General features: G+C 52.6%; 1 protein-coding gene across 3 annotated transcripts in view; it reads left to right on the plus strand.

The window, feature by feature from the left end:
* GPR161 (G protein-coupled receptor 161) overlaps window positions 1-16,111 on the plus strand; it is a 32,779-nt gene extending 16,668 nt beyond the window's left edge. For all 3 annotated transcript variants that reach the window (XM_081121213.1, XM_081121215.1, XM_081121214.1), the window contains exons 4-6: window positions 5,035-5,139; window positions 10,296-10,415; window positions 11,384-16,111. In XM_081121213.1, the coding sequence (XP_080977339.1) occupies window positions 5,035-5,139; window positions 10,296-10,415; window positions 11,384-11,649 (491 nt within the window). In that variant the 3' untranslated portion in view covers window positions 11,650-16,111. The remainder of the gene's footprint in view (window positions 1-5,034; window positions 5,140-10,295; window positions 10,416-11,383) is intronic.
* The last annotated feature ends 847 nt before the right edge of the window (window positions 16,112-16,958 follow it).

The following is a 16,958-nucleotide window of genomic DNA, read 5'->3' on the forward strand; positions in this document are numbered from 1 at the left end:
TGTTCCTTAAAGTAGAGGCCTCCCTTGCTCACCGCTCATCCCCAAACATACTCGTCCTTGGGCCTTTTGTCCCAGGTTCCTGGTGCCCTTGATTGTCCCCCATAATTCAGGACATGTCAGTGCCACACCTCAGCCTTCCCCTCCTACTTAAATGTCACTGTCATGTCCATGTGAGGCTCTCCTCCCTCAGATAATAAACTGACTCAGAACAAACAAGCTTCTGGACACTGTCCCGTCACCTTTGGTGAGACCCACAGGAATGACTCTAGTCAGGAACAGACCTTTTTAAACTTTTATTCTGAAATAATTTTAGCTTTGGAAGAGTTGGAAAAACAGAGACTCTGGTCCACCCAGCTTCCCCAGACTGAACACCCTGCATGACCCCATCCGCTACCCAGCCCGCCGCGTGAGGTCGGGCAGTGCTGTGGACTACAGACCCGATTTCCCACTCATGTCCCTTTCCTGTTCCCACGTTGCCCCCAGTCATCACGTCTCCCTTTGTCATCCTCAGGTCTTTGTTCTTGCCTTGTCTTCCGTGACATGGACACTTTTGTACAGCGCTGCTCAGGGGTTCTGTAGAAAACCCTCAGGTTTTGTCTTCAAGATTAGAATGGTTATAGGCTTTTGGCAGGAACACTGAGGGTGCCCTTCTTAGTGATCATGTCAAGGGCACGCCTGTCACCATGCCTTACTGCTAGTTGCAGTACCCTTCGATTCTTGGTTAATGTCTTTGTCAGCTCGAGCCCCTGTGACAGAATGCCATAGGCTGGGTGGCTTAAACAATAGACATTTGTTTTGCCACATTTCAGGAGGCTAGAAGTCAGAGACCAGGGTGCCAGATGTCAGGGTTCCGTGAGGGTTCTCTCCCAGCTTTCTTCTTGGCGTGTCCTCACATGGGAGACAAAAAGCTCCGTGGTGTCTTCTTATGAGAATCCCACCCTCATGACTTCATCTGATTACTTCCCGAAGGCCCCATCTCCAAATACCATCACATTGAGGGGTTAGGGCTTCAGTGTGTGAATTGGGGTGGGGGGACACCAACATTAGATTCATACAGTTAAGGTGGTATCGGCCAGGTTCCTCCACTGTAAAGTCACTATTTTTCCTGTTATAATTGATAAATACACAGAGGAGATACTTCAGCTATTATGTGAGCATCCCGTAGCTCCTTACCCGCCACCTGTTTTTGGCGTGCGTGGGTGGGTCTTGCCTCTAGCGATTGTTACTATGTTGTCCTAACGGAGAAGCAGCTGGGTGTTTAGGGTCATGTCTGAGGGGCCCATCACCTGGATGAGCTATTGGAAGAGAGGTTTGAGGGCACTTACCAGATACTTATGGAAAGAGCTCGTACAGTCTGCAGTTCTCATCTCTCGCTGGATGACTTTGGGCAACTCAAACCACTCACATTGACTTTCTCTTCACGACACAGAGGTTTTCCACCTTCCCTCTGACAAGGGTGGAGAGAAAGAACAGCTCCTAGTTATCACAAATGCTCAGTGGTAGTGGTACCAGGAGATCCTTTCCCTGAGGCAGTTACACAACCCAACATCACTGGCGTATTTCATGGATTGATGGAGTGTTACTTCTTGAGAGAGGAAGATATTCTGGGACTTTTTATTTTGACCAAAGGAGAAAATAGGTCTCCCTGTATATTAACAGCTGGAATGCCCACCCCTGACACTTGAGAGACCGTGTTTTCACGTGCGACTTGTGAGCCAGGAGTACTTTCGGGGTTTGGTTTCATTTATTCAGATTTTGTAAAATCATTTATCTTCTAGGCAAAAAAAAGAAAAAATGTTTTCTGTTCCAATGAAGTTAAGAATGAAGAAGGGAAAAAAACCAGGGCAGAGAATGGAGGAGGAGAGGGTAGACAGACAAAAAGAAATGTCTGCTTTTCAGGCCAAGATTCTCCTTGTAAGTCACTGGCGATTATCCTTGGAAGAGTCCGGGAGGCTGAGAACGGGCAGAAAGCACCAGCTGTGGTTGGGTTGGCACATTCAAGGCAGCTGGCGGTCTCCTGCCCATTGAGGGAAAAGCAGTCTTGTGGGATGACTGGGTTGAAGAGTGTTGGATAACAGTTGTTGGCCTTCTCCAGGAATGGGAGCTGGGGGGTCCCAATTGTCTCTTCCCTGGAGGTTCCCAGGGGAGGCCAGCAGCACCAGCAAGAGCCGTTGAGACAGAGCGGAACGCAGTGCCCAGCAGCTCCGCTCCCTGCCCCATCCATACTGGGAATGACTTTCTGATGGGGAGAAAGCCCTGGCCTCCACCTCACCTCTCTGGTCCCTCTGGCTGAGCCAGGGCTGAGCAGATCCTGGTCTAGTGCCCTCTGTGGGCACAACTTGGATCTGCAGGAGACTCCTCAACCCCTGTCCCAAGCCTGCTCCGGGCCACTGCTCACCCTAGAGAGTGCACACCCACTAGTTGTCACCAAGGGCCAAGAAGGATGATAATATCCATTCCACAGCCAGCCTGGAAGGACTCGGAGGCCCTGTCTTGCTCTTGTGCCTCTCGGTTTGCATGGGCACCTGTAAAGCTATAACCTAAGGAATGACGACATGGAATTATAATCTCTCCTGACAGGGCTTGTGAGCAAAGGCAGAGTGAAATTCCAGAAATAGCTGGAGCTCCCAGCCGACTCTGGGAAGCCAGGAGTTTTATAAACATGTCTGTCTGTTTCGTATGTAGATTTCAGCCACAATCCATGCATTTTGGTTTTCTCATTCTGTTAGCCCCAAAGAGTGTCAAAGGTTAGGTTCTCCCTGGGGTGCCAGCTGCCACTGAGCCAACAAAGTATTGTCTGCTTGTTAGGTGTTCATTAGCAGACTCCCATGGGCTTCCCTAGGAATTTGGAGGGTGGCCTGGACATCTGGGGAGGGCAGCGTCTCCAAATGCCACTCTGCTGGTGCATGAAGCTCCTAGAACTGGGGACAGAGCCTTCTCGGTTTCTTCTGGCGACAAGGACACTGGCTCACATTTAATTCACGTTTAACCCTGGGCCCTCTTTGAAAGGTCTGGGCCGCAGGGAGGGAGGAGCCTTTGAGTTTTCCCACCTTGCTTTTCTAAGATCCTTTCCTGGTGCCACCAAGAGGTCTTCTGGTTACTTCAAAATGCCTGTTTCCCCTGCGCATGGCTCTCCTTTCAGCCTCTAACAGGCACTGGTGAGTCTTCTAGCTGCCCCCCAGGCTTCTGATCTTATCCCTGGAGCCTGTCGCTTTATGCCTTTTTAAAAATAAATTGTGTAAAAGGGTTGAATTGGGCCCAGCTCAGTAGGTCTGTTATTTCACGTGGAGAGTTTCAGGGTGGCTGCACCCGCTCCAGTGGTAAATGCTGGGCGAACAGAGTAGAGAGGCCGCCTGGCTGCACTGCCTCCAGAGCCAGCCGAGCCGCACTGGCCTGGCTCCAGGGATTCCTCCCACTGGTGGAGGCCGGGATTTGTTCCTGGCTTTCGCCGCAGCCTCAGAGACGGTGTCCAAAACCCACTGCGGCTCAGCCTTCCCAGTTGGCAGTGAACAATCCCCCACCGGCCCCCCTCCCCAAGCCAGGCTTCTTGCTGAGACACAGTCATGTTCTGGGGCCAAGACCCTGGAGGGGATGGTCATGTGGGGTCTCCTCGTGTGACTCCAGGATGTCATGAAGGTCTGGAGGAGCCTGCGCTCTGCACTCTCCACCAATGCCGTGTCCTCCTTGGCTCCGGAGAACAGAGGAGAGTGTGTGTCACCTGTCGCTTCAGAAAAGCCAGGTTAAAAGTAGAGACTGGAGCCCAGCCGGGTGTGGCTCAGTGGTTGAGCATCGACCTAGGGTCCAGGCGATCAGGGTTCGATTCCCGGTCAGGGCACATGCCCGGGTTGCGGGCTGCGGCCGATCAATGGTTCTCTCATCATTGATGTTTCTCTCTCTCTCCCTCTCCCTTCCTCTCTCTGAAATCAATAAAGATATATTTAAAAAAAAAAAAAAATAGAGACTGGAGTTGCCTCCCACCTGTGAGTGTCCTGTGGGGGGAGCCGGTGGCCCCTTCCAGTAGGCCCTCATGTCCACCAGGCCGCAGATCTTCCATGTCAGATCAGACTTGGACTTTCGATCCTGGATTTTCATTTCTAAAGCTTTTTGTTACTCCCTGGTCTCCGTAGCCTCTTCTGCAAGGGTTCATTGTTTTCTCAACTTTCGGAGAGCTCGCAAGTAGAACTTCTTTGTTTTCTTAAGCTCCTTGCATTGTCTCCTGAGATCCATTTTTCTTTCTTTTTTATTCCCCATCCCTGTCTTCAAGCTGGCCCCTCCTCACGTGTCTGGGCTGGGCTGTCCCTTCATCGTTCATAATGAGGCCCAGGCCCAGTGTCGCCTTAGATCCGGGTTGGCCGCTGCAGGGGCCTCCAGTGCTCAGGATCCACAGGGTTATCTGGTGTCTCTAAGGCCAGGCCCATTCACATCCCTCCACTCCCTGCTGATGCTGGGGACCCACCACTTCCTATTGAGACTATCGAGCCCCACCTGCCTGCAGAGACGCCCCACCCTCCACTTCATGAGCTTTGGGAGCCCAGGGTGAGAACCAGCCTCTTCCTAGGCCCCAGCACCAACCCCAGCTCTCTCCTGGGTCCATTGCCTCACCCATTCACCTCCCAGCTGACAAACATTTTCTCCTGCTCTGGGGTGTAAACCTCTTTAAAAAGTCCTTTTCAGTATTCAGGTAGGATTTCAGGAGTAATGTGCACCCACGTTCCATGTTTAACCGGAAAATTACCTGGGACTGCTCACCTCCCATTTTCTCTCCCACCTGCCTAGTTGGTTTGACGTCACAGGAGTTCCCCTCTGGGGGACCCAGTCAACCATGTCACAATGCAGACTGCCCTGGCTGGGAACAGGGCACAGTGGGGAAGGGGCAGTAGCCAAGGACTTTCTGTCTGTCAATGGGTTGAGAGTGCATTTTGCAGGGAGAGCAGAGGGGACGAGAGTGGGAGGTGAGGGGTGGGAGACTGTAATGGGAGGTCAGGCTGGGAGCAGGACCTGGTTCGTGTGGTCAGTGCTGACTTTGCCTTTCAGACCTGGGCCTGTCCCCACACCTCACAGCACTAATGGCAGGTGGACAGCCCCTGGGGAACAGCAGCAGCACGGGGGACACTGGCTTCAGCTGCTCTCAGGACTCAGGTAAGCCTAGGACAAGTGTGCCTCCCCCTTCAGGTGTATCTGACACAGTGTAGGCGCTGGTGAGGGGCATTCCTATGCTGGGTGGAAGGAGCGTGGGGGCCAGAGTCTGGAGGCAGGGTTCCCAATCTGGGTTTTAGCTTGTCAGAGCTTCGTTCCTCGGTTCCTCCTCCATAAAATAAGGATCTCGCCATCAGCCTGTGCAGTTGTGGAGTCGGGTGGCCTGGTGCTCAGTCTTCCTAAACCTTTGAGTTTCCTCTTTTGTAAATGAGGGACAGCAGTCACTATGTCAAGGGCAGCCCCAACGAGGTCAGATACCCTTCCTGGTCCCCACTGTTAACATGCCTGCACCCCTATCCCCTGCAAGAGACACCACAGATCCTCCAAGTCATTCCAGAGGACCGGCACCTGAGGGCTCTGTGAGGTCGGGGTCTCTCCTGGCTGCTCCTGGGGAGCTGAATACTTCATCTGTGCCCGCTGAGCATGTTCTTGGGCTCACAAGGCCCTGGGGTGGGGGGCAAAAAAGGGCAGAGGCTGGCAGTGTCTCTCAGCCAGTCATCCATGGCTCCACATAGCTGGAGACCCACCGCATGTCACCAGCCTTGGGCTCTGGTGTGAAGGGAGCCAGTTGGAATCCTGGATCTTGAAGCAGCAGCCGGGTGGTGGGTATTTTGCTGTGTGCTCCTATTGTCACTGCTGGCAGCTTTAGATTCTCTTTGCCTTGACCTATGTTTCCTCTCCTGACCCTGTGTTGTGGGACTCTGGGTGCAGGACATGGGCAGCCACTGAGACAGGCCTTCTGTCACAGAATTTTCCCTGAGCATGTTCCCTCACCTGACAACCCAGAGGGTTGAACCACTGGTCACATCATCCCCTGCAGCCCCGAGTCCTTTGTGTGACTTGAAGGAAGGGAAGGTCTCTGCCACTCCTCAGGTTATTCCCCTTCTCAGACAACCAGCAGGGGCCCAGAGATGCTGTGACATTCATTCATTCAACAAGTATTTGCCAAGCCCCTACTTTGGCTGACACTACTAGGTTCCAGAGATACAGTGTGAACTGCCCTCCTGGAGCTTCTGGTCTGGCAGGGAAACAGGCGGCCTGTGCACTCTTAGTGGGTGAGCTGTGTGGCATGGGACCTATACCTCAGTAATTCTGCTGTTAAAAGATTGTGAGAGACTCTGGTCAAGGTGGCAGAGTAGGTAAATACTTTCCTACCTCCTCCCACACCACATGAAAATTACAACTAAAGCATAGAACAACCATCATTAAGAGCCATCTGAAGACTAGCCGAACAGAACTCCTGCAACTAAGGATATAAAGAAGAAGCCACAGTGAGACTGGTAGGAGGGGCAGAGATATGGAATGGGTAGATCCCACACCTACATGTAGCAGTTAAGAATCAGGAGGGATTTGTTGACTGTACAGATGCCCACTGAGGAGTGAGGGGCTCTCAGCCCTATGCTTGGCTCCTAGCTTAGAGCACCAGGACCAGGAAAGAGGAGTCCTTTATAATATCAGGCTGTGAAAATTACCAGGGGCTCAGTTTGGATGAAATGGAAGGCTGCTGTAGACCCAGGCATCCTTTTTAAGGATGCCCCAAACACTTGCCCTAAGCTCCAGCGAAGGGAAGCAGCTCAGAAAACACCAGGGACACACCCAGAGAAACAAAATTGTCTGGTTTCTGGGTAAGGGCTGGAAGGGGCAACTCTCTATGGGACAAAAGTGCCAGCAAGTGCCATTCATTGTTCCCTTGTTGAGCCCTCATCCCACTCAGCCCACAGGCACGGGCACAGAGTCTGAGTCTCCATCAACCTGGCTCATACCCCTCACCACACCCAGGTGATTCCCTGAGACCCCATCCCACCCATTTTTTACACCAGGTGAACCTCTGAAAGTGGCTATTCCTCATAAGCAGTCAGCCTCTGCCTATGCTGCAGACTTCCCTAAAATCTCTTAAAGGTCCACAAATCCTTAAAAAGAAGCATCTGGCCTCTGCATACCCTATACCTCTTGTTAAGTAGCCCCAAGCCCAGCAAGACTGGCAGCCAGCCTCAGTTTGCAGCATAGCCTCTTCCAGGCACCCCAATTCCAGCACTGGCAGCTACCAGCTGCAGATCACTTTGTAGCTCCTACCAGGTGGCCCTGGGCCAGGCACAGTCAGGGCTGAACTTGGCCTGTGTTTCCAAGAGACCCCAGAACCAACACACCCAGCAGTCAGTTTCAGACCACACCAGAGCACCACCCAACCACTTCCACAGATGACACACCAAAAGGGTGGACTCAGCTGGGACCAGAGTCCCTCTAAAGTAAATCTCATTCCTTGGGGTCAGCCCTTGCACAATAGCTTATCCTCTGTAGTCATGGCCAGTCGGCTTGAGGGCCAGGCTCACCCACTGACATGCCAACAGCAATCAAGGCTCAGCTACAACAGAAGGGTGTACACAGCCCACTCAAGGGACACTCCCTGGAGCACCTGGCTCTGGTGACCAATGAGGCTGCACCACTGGGCCTCTCAGGATACCCTGTGAAGACTGGGAGACATAGTACCCTCGCCTAATATATAGAAACACAGGGAGGCAGCCAAAATAGGAAGACAAAGAAACATGTCCCAAAGAACAGGGCAAAACTCCAGAAAAAGAGTTAAATGAAATGGAGGCAAACAATCTACCAGGTGCAGAGTTCAAAACACTGGTTAAAAGGATGCTCAATAACTCGAAGATTAGATGAACTCAGAACTTAAACAAAGATATAGAAAACCATAAAAAAGGACCAGTCATAAATGAAGAATATAATAGCTGAAATGAAGAATGCATTAGTGGGAATCAACACCACATTAGATGAAGTAAAGGACTGAATCTGATTTGGAAGACAAGGTGGCGGAAAACACCTCAGAACAGCAAAAAGAAATAACTTTTTAATATGAGGGAAGTTTAAGGGACCTCTGGGACAACATCAGATATAACAACATTTGCATCATAGGGGTTCTAGAAGAAAAGAGAGATCAATGGATTGAAAACCTATTTGATGAAATAGTGACTGAAAACTTTCTTAACCTAGTGAAGGAAATTGACATACAAGTCCAGGAAGTGCCAAGAGTCCCAAACAAGATGAACCCAAAGAGGTCTACACCAACATACATCATAATTAAAATGGCAAGTTTAAAAACAAAGAAAATCTTAAAAGCAGCAAGAGAAAACCAGTTAGTTACCAACCAGGGAGCTCCCATAAGACTGTCCACTGATTTCTCAACATAAACACTACAGGCTAGAGGGAGTGGCATGAAAAATACTCAGTGATGAAAAACAAGGATCTACAACCAAGATTATTCTACCCAGCAAAGCTATCATTTAGAATCGATGGACAGATAAAGAGCTTCCCAGACAAGAAAAAGCTAAAAGAGTTCATCACCATCAAACCAGGGTTACAAGAAATGTTAAAAGGACTTCTTTAAGCAAAAGAAGAAAAAAAGATCCAAAATATGAATAATAAAGTGACAATAATTACATTACCTATCAATAATTACTTTAAATGTAAATGGATTACACCATCTACAAGAACAAAGTCAAAGTGGATTAAAGGCTTAAATGTAAGGCCTGAAACCATAAAACCAGAAGAAAAAAATAGGCAGTAAACACTTTGACATTGCTCATAGTAATATCTTTCTGGATATGTCTCCTCTGGCAAGGGAAACAAGATAAATAAACAAATGAGACTACATAAAACTAAAAGGGTTGCACAACCTACCAAATGTGAGAAAATATTTGCCAGTGATACACCTAATAAGAAGTTAATATGCAAAATATATAAGGAACTCATATAACTTACCAGAAACAAACAACAAAAAAGATCCGATTTAAAAATGGGCAAAGGACCTGAATAGACAGACACTTCTCCAAAGAAGACATACAGATGGCCAGCAGACATATGGAAAGATGCTCAACATCACTAATCATCAGAGAGATGCAAATTAAAACCCTAATGAGGTATCACCTCATCCCTTTCAGAATGGGTATCATCAGTAAGTCAACAAACAAGTGTTGGGGAAAAGGGAACCATCATGCACTGTTGCTGGGGTTATAAATTGTTGCAGCCACTATGGAAAACAGTATGGAGGTTTCTCAAAAATTAAAAGTAGGACTACCAAATGAACCAGCAATTCCACTTCTGAATATATATATATAAAAACAAAAACATTAACTTGAAATGGTATATGCACCCCCATTTTCATTGCAGCATTATTTATAGTTGTCAAGATATGAGAAGCAACCTAAGTGTTCATCGATAGATGATTGGATAAAGAAGCTGTGGTACATATATATACAATGGATTATTACTCAGCCGTAAAAAGGAATGAAATCTTACCATTTGTGAAATCTTACCATGGATGGTCCTAGATGGTATTATGCTAAGTGAAATAAGTCAGACATAGAAAAATACCATCTGATTTCACCTATATGTGGAGTCTAAAAAAACCAACCAAACCCAACAAAAACAAACTTATAGAGACAGAGGACAAACTGATGGTTTCTAGATGGGAGGGGAGTTGGGCTGGGTGAAAAAGGTGAAGTGAGTAAGAAGTATGAACTGGCCGTTAGGGCAGTAGGCGCGGGCTGTGGAGTGCAGCGCAGAGGACGCAGTAACGTTGTGATAACTGTGTGGTGACAGGTGGGTGCAAGACTTATTGTAAGTTATATAAATGTGTACCCACTAATACAACATTGAATGTAAACTGTAATTGAAAAATAAAACAAATTTTTTAATGTTTACCTAACGCAACATATTTTAACCACAATGATAGAAATTGAACTGTATGAGGAATCACTCAGAACACAACGCCTTTTTCTGGGGCCCTCTCCGCCCAGCCCTTCTCCGCTCCCCCAATCCAGGCCTGGCCCGCTTAGCACTGAGTGCGCTCGCTGGGGCTCAGGACCCACCGCCCTGCAGACGGCTGCTGTAACGAACGTTTCTGATGGCCGCTGCCAGCTCCCTGAGATAGGATGACACAGTATCCATTCCTCGGGCACACGTGGCAGAGATTGTGGGTTGGAATAAATGGGAGAGAGGGATGCACGGGGGTTGAGGGAGGGCAGGCGAGATGGAGGCGGTGAGGAGGACTTGGGACCGCCGGTTCCATGTGCACGACCCGCCCTTGGTTTTAGGGACGGACGTGATGCTGCTCGAAGATTACACGTCTGAGGACCAGCCTTCCTCCCACTGCACTTGCCCACCCAAGAGGAGGAGCTCGGTGACGTTTGAGGATGAAGTGGAACAGATCAAAGGTTGGTTTCTGTGACAGCTTCCCGACAACACAGGGGAAAGGGAAGGGTCAGGACAGTCCCTGGCTCATCTCCGACCCCCGTCCAGCACACCAGGGCCCACCTTTGCCCACCCCATGCTCCTCCCAACCCTACAGTCGCCCTGAGTCCGCGGGCTTCCCAGCGGTTGGGTCCAGCAGCTTCCAAGCTGGGCCCTCTGGGCCATTGAGCTCCACGCAGAGGCGCCCTCAGCCCGGCTCCCTTCTCCCCGGGGTGAGCGGCGGGGGGGAGAGCCCACGCGTCCCTCCACTCTTCCCCCCTGGAGAGTGGGGTGCAAGTTGCCTACTCCAGAAAATGTGAGGAGGGGGGGTACATTGTCCCTGCAAAATGTCAGGAGGAAAGCAGGCGGCGAGGGTCACAGGAAGAAGGCTCTGGAGGGAAACTGAAGACCCCCGCCCTCCCTCTCGTGTGAGTTGTCAGGTCCTTGTCCTGGGTGGGCGCCTGAACCCTTAGCGACCCCCCGGGCCCCAAGGTTGTCCCGGACTTCGGGGAATCTGAGCCAGTACGGAGAGGGGAGGAGAGGAGAGAGCACTCGCACTTGCGGAAGTTTAGAAGCAGAGAGAGTGACCAGAGGGCCCTGCCAAAGGCGCCCTGCGACAGGCGCTGGAAGCGCATCGGGGCTTCCCCGTGAGCCGCCTCCCGAGCTCCTTGGGAGAATGGGTTGATTTCTAGAAACCCAGAAGTAAGAGGTGTGCCGTGCCCTCTCTTTACAGCGGAGAGACTGAGGTTAGGGTACATCCTTCTGAGATCCTGGGAAGGCAGTAAGGAGGGGAATCGAGGGTTTGGGCCGAGAGAATCTGACTTGGAAACCCTCGCCCTCCACGTGGGCCGGGTCTGCCTCGCCTCCCCGGGCAGGGAAGCAGCAGCAGGCCTGTCCTGGAGAGTCACCGGTCCTGGCCCCACCATAATCTTTATCTTTACTTCTTCCTCAGAAGCTGCCAAGAACCCCATCCTCCACGTGAAAGCCGATGTGCACTCGTCCTTGGACAGTTACGCAGACAGCCTGGCCAAAGCCATAGAGGCGGAAGCCAAAATCAACTTGTTTGGGGAGGAGGCATTGCCCGGGGTCTTGATGGTGGCTCGAACCGTCCCGGGGGCCGGCTTTGGGGGCCGCCAAGGCAGCCGAACCCTCGGGGGTCAGAGGCTCCAGCTGCAGAGCATCGAGGAAGGGAACATTCTCCCTGTAGAACAGAAATGAGGGCCCCAGGGTGGCCTGTCCCCAAGAAGGATGCCCATGGCCAACAGAGCTGGGGCCCTGGGAGCATGGGGCAGGAACCGCACCTGGTGTGCTGCCCCCAGGAAAAACATCGAGAACTGTGTCCATGGTCAGAGACATCCGTGTTTGCGTGAGTCCACCTGTAGGCTTCTCCTAGGTCCCCGTGATGGGACCTGAGGCATCAAAAGCACAAAGAAAAGCAGTTGGAGGTGTGGCCGTGACTTCCTGGGAGGTGGGGCACAGGGGGGACTAGAGGCTGCCTGGGAAGGAACCACCGGGTAGGTCATGTTCTTTTGTTCACAGTCTGCCACGTGGGTTCCCTAGAGAGCCCCCTATTCCCCCAACCCCACTGGTGATGACCTTGCCTCGGTGGAGCCACCTGCTGGTGCTCTTGGGGGCAGTCATAGGCCGCCTCCCTACTCACTGATTCTTTGCTGTTTCAAAAGGAGGGAGAAACCACTATAAGAGACAGGAGGAAGGAGTGGGTACCACATGCTTCATTTCCAGGATTAAAAAAACCGGTGCATTTGGTTAGGACACACCATGGACTTACCAAGCCTGGACGGCCGTGGTGCCAAATGGTCAGGAGGTAGAGACACTTGTCGCTGGAGGAGCTCCCTTCAGTAGGAAAACCTCCTGTGGACTCCGCGTGTGATGTTTGACCAAGATGAGGCGGAATGGAAACCCTGACGGGCCTGCGTCCGCACCTGCACTCCCCACCCAGCTCCGCCTCTTACTCAGTCTCTGCGACTTCTGTCACCTCTCTAGGCCTTTGGGAAAGTGGGATGAGGGATTGGGCACCAGGCTGAATGGTCTCCAAGATCGTTTCCAGCTGTGATCTCTGATGTTCTCTGTAACGCAGAGACAGGAAAAGAAAAGGGACCCATGGACCCGTGTTGGCACAGCTCTGAGGTTTCAAAGGCGCGGATGGACTTCAGGCCCAGGGGTGCGGCCCTGGGCTGGTCCACTCAGAATGGGGCCGGGGAGGCGGGACATGGAGGAAGGGACCCTCCGAGGTGGAGTGGATTCGTGTGGGGCTTGGAGTAGTGGGCATGGTGACTTGGGAAGCCATTGAATCATCTGTGTCTGCCCAGTAGCCTGGGGCACTAAATATGCCAAGGGCAGGACTTGCCCCGCCCTAGAGTCCCACGAGGTCCTTGGAGGGGCCAGTCGAGATCAGCTGTGGCTGCCGAGGGGCAGCCACTCCCAGAAAGCTCACTGGCTTTGTGGTGTTTCCTTTGGGGTCTAGCTAGCTCCCGGGGAGGCAGTGACTTTTTCACTGTGTAGACACCAGTGGTTGGCTGGTCCTCGGTCTGCAGTTTGCAAAGTCCTTTGCTGAGACTTGAGGGCTTGCTTCCTGGTGCTCAGGCTCATTGACGATGACTCCTGGCCAGCCAGGTGCCAGGTACTGGGTAGGTTCTGGGTGGGAGGGGAAGGAGCAGAGGGCATTTCAAGAACAGAGGTGGCTTCACCTTCGGGTCCTGCTAAGGAGATGTGGAGGTCAGACTGCCCTCCTTCCGGTGCCACTCCTCAGTCAGAGAGCGCTTTACATTTTCTTTCTGTACATAGTCCTAGCTCTTGTCCAGTTTGTAAAGGGACCATATTCCTGACCAGCTCCCATGCGCAGAGGTAGAGCAGGGCGGAGACCTTTACCTCTAGGTTGGAATAACTGGGGCAGCTGGCCGGCGAGGCCTGTTTGAGGGGTTGGAGTGTGCGTCCCCTGGACTGCACCGGGCCCGGCTCTGGGGGGAGTCCTGAGACCCCAAGCCCTCACTGGCTGGTTGAAGACTAGCTGGGATTTATAAGGATTAAATCTAAGCTTATCTAGAAACACCGCACTTCACAAAAGTACAGTTTCCTTTTTTGCTGAGGACCATTCATTTACTTACCCACCAGACCCTGCACGGCCCCTGTGCTCAGGACCAAGCTTGGCCCTGTGAGCAGGAGCATGACGTGGTTTCACTCTCCTTTAGGGAGAGACCTGGGGGACACTGCTGCTGATCAGTATCAGAGTCGAGTCATGATGACAGAGAAAACTGGGCTCCGGGGGAGGTGACTATTTGCACCTAGTGGGGTTGGGGTGGTACTGCGGAGGTGGCGGACTGAGCCAAGCCTTGGAGGACGCTTGGCAGCTAGGACCGCATTTGGCGAATTCAAATTTGCTGGTTCAGCCTGGGGGTGGGGGGGAGTCCCAGACATTCTGCAGCTCCTGAGAGGCATTTTTGAAGATACCTGCCCTTAGTGGCAGGTTGAAACCCAGGCCCACAGCTTTATACTGTGTAATGGCTACACGGGCCAGCGGCAGGTGGGACTTTTGGCCACTTGTCCATTTGAAAACCTCTGGGGTCTCCTGGTTTTGACAGGACCAGGTTTAAGCCTGTTGCCCATCTCTGCTGCTTTCGTTGCGATCGCTGAGCCCCAGGTTCCAGGGCTGGGGGCTGTTAGGACCCAGAGGCACTGGGATCCCCACCCACAGCACAGCGCTCTGGCCTGGGAAGGCTGGCGTGCGGCGCCTTAGAGGCCAGGCGGCAGCCTGCGAAGCGCTGAGGGTGCACCTGAAGGCTGCTGCCTCTGAACTCGTCTCCACCGCGGTCTTCAGCCTTGAAGGACCACCCAGCGTGCTTACCTGTGTGACACCAGTTGGGCGGCAGCTTCTGTCCCTGCCCAGCTATGAGGTCTTCAGCGACTGCCATGAGGTGGGGCTGAGGACCGAGACCAGGGCCACCTGGTGCTAACGCTCTTTCTCCTCCAAGGAGCTGCTGTGTCTCTGTCTACACCTGAGCGGCCAGTGAGACTCAGTGTTTGCAGGCGGCCAGGGAAGGGTGTGGGGGTGGGGGGCAGGAAGTGGCAGAAACGTGCTCCATACGGTGAGACCTTAGCCTGTTTGGCTGTAACTGCAAGAGCGTGTTCCCATCGGAGATACGTGCATGTGAGAGATGTGTCTGTGGATGGAGCCCGGGATACTCTCCCGTGTTCAGCCCTGGGCCCCGCTCTCCCGTCCAGGAGGACTTGGGAGGGGGGTGGCGTGGAGGGTGAGGCAGGGAACCCGCAGGTACTGAGTGCCCGCCGTGTGCCTGGGGTGGACGTTCTGTGCCTGCTGTGTGGCTTTAGTTGGGCATTTCCGAGGGCTCCGTCACGGCTGAGCGCGTGCTGCAGGGGAGCAGCGTGGACTTTGCTGGGCTGAGTTATGGGTTCACATGCACGCGGCTGCTAAGTAGCGGGGTGTTCTTGGGCCAGGTCACCTTTCTGCATCGGTTTTCTCATCTGTGAGGTTTTGTAACCTGTTCCGTGTGGGGATGTGGAATGCTGGGCCCCCCACGGGAGGTTATGTGGATTAAAGCACCTGGCACAGCACACGGGACACTGGCTCCTAGCTGCTGTGGTCTCTTGTCCATAACTAGGTGGCTGTCCTATGCTTGTCTCACAGGGACCTCTAAGGTAACTGCTACCCTAGGTCAGAGGTGTTGAGGCCACTGCCGTGGGAAGTGGTGTTTGCTGAGCGGCACTGAAGGATCTGGGATCGAAGGGATGTGGTGAGGAGGGGAAAGGCTGTCTGGTGTCAGGAGCTGCAGAGTCTGAAGGAGCAAACAGGTGTCTGTCAAAGATGATGGTCCCAGGCCTGGGGCAGACCCCATGGCACAGCACCAGCTCGGCCTCAACCCAGAATAGATGCACCCCGGTAGATGTGGCCTGGCCCTGCACCCCGCCCAGTCCTGCAGGGACAGTGACTGTGTGGTAGTGGCTCTTGGGTTCAGACTCAGATCCTCCGCCCCGAGGAAGAGGCAGTGCGGGGGCAGAAGTCCGTTCTGCTATCCCCAGTGCATGCAGAACCCCAAGGTGAATTGTGGAGGGGGCAGGAGGAAAATAACTGTTTCCACCAGAAGCAAAGGAAAATGGCTGCGATTTGGATACTGACCACAAGAGGGGGCAGAGCCAGACACTCGTCCTGGGTTGGGGACGGACACAGAATCCAGGGGGGCCTAGGAAGCGAAGGAATTGTCTCAAAGTGCGTGAAGCCAGCGTCTGGGCCCAATGCCAGGTGTTGGCCATGTGACCGAGAAGGGAGCCAGCTTTGTGGCTGGAGGACGAGGGACAGAGCTTCATTAGAAGACAGGCCAGCCTGGCTTTGCTGTCTAGGAAGAGCGGTTGTAAACTGAGGCGCTTAGGAGACTGGAACGGCCGCTTGCCAGGCCTAGAAAACCACAGCCCCGAGGCCTGGTTGGATTCCCTGCAGAGTCCAAAGCACAGGCTCGTCTGTGGGTCAGCGAGGGCACCATCGTGCTCAGCGCTGTTTTTAGGACGTAATACAGAGCCGCTCAGTTCCCCAGAGGGCATGTTCCTGAGCAGTTGTAAGAGCTTGCGAATTACAGGCCACTTGCTTTTCCTTTTGACACCACCATTTTGAAATGTCATCAATCACAGCCCCTCCCGGGGCAAGGACAGTCCGGGGGGGGGGGGGGGGGGGGGGAGGGTGCAGGGGACGCCAGGGAGGGCGGAGCTGTGGGCCCGCCCCGTCTCCGGGATGTGCGGGCGCGGTGGGAGGGCCTGTGCCGTTCCCACACGGACCCCTGGACGCGGGAGCAGTTAAAACCAACCCACCAACCCAAACAAAAGGCGAGCTGGTCCTGGAATACATTTCACTTGAAGTTTTCGATTTTTTTAAAGACAAGAAAAATGTTTAGAATTATTATAAATCAGTATTTATAAATAAGTAAAAGTGTATTTAGAATAGTTTTGTTTACTGATTAAATATCTTTTTGGTATATGTACAGCTGTGGAAACTGCATTTGTACTTAAGACTTGTGGACTTTTGGGTGTCCTGCCCCTTACCCGTATCCCCACTTCCCACAGCCCCTTTCTGTTTTCCCCTCCTTCCCATGGGCTAAAAAGAGGAAGGAGACTGAGCAGGAAGGGTCGACGGTTGCAGAATCGGGGGGTGAGGTGTCCGTACCACAGTCACCTGGGCACATCCTCCATGCATTTTCAAAATTCCCCCAAGACGGTGAGATTCATGGAATATTGTCAAATACAGAACAAATGCTCCTAATCCAAAGATCTTACAGGTTTCATGAACAGCAATGTTCTCCATGTGTCCATCCCATAACCAAGGTCAAGGGTGTGTGGTGATCATCAGACTCAAAACCACGCCAGGGCATAAAACTCAGCACCTCCACTTAAGTCCTCACCTGCCACCGCTGAAGGCAGTTCCTTCTGCTGAGTGTGTGGCACTCGGGTCCAGGCATCTAACCTCTGGGGTCCCCCCCCCCCAGCATATGCTGAGTCATGGCCAG

Source organism: Miniopterus schreibersii (genome assembly GCF_964146895.1).
Source record: "Miniopterus schreibersii genome assembly, chromosome: 19".
In the NCBI taxonomy this organism is placed as follows: domain Eukaryota; kingdom Metazoa; phylum Chordata; class Mammalia; order Chiroptera; family Miniopteridae; genus Miniopterus; species Miniopterus schreibersii.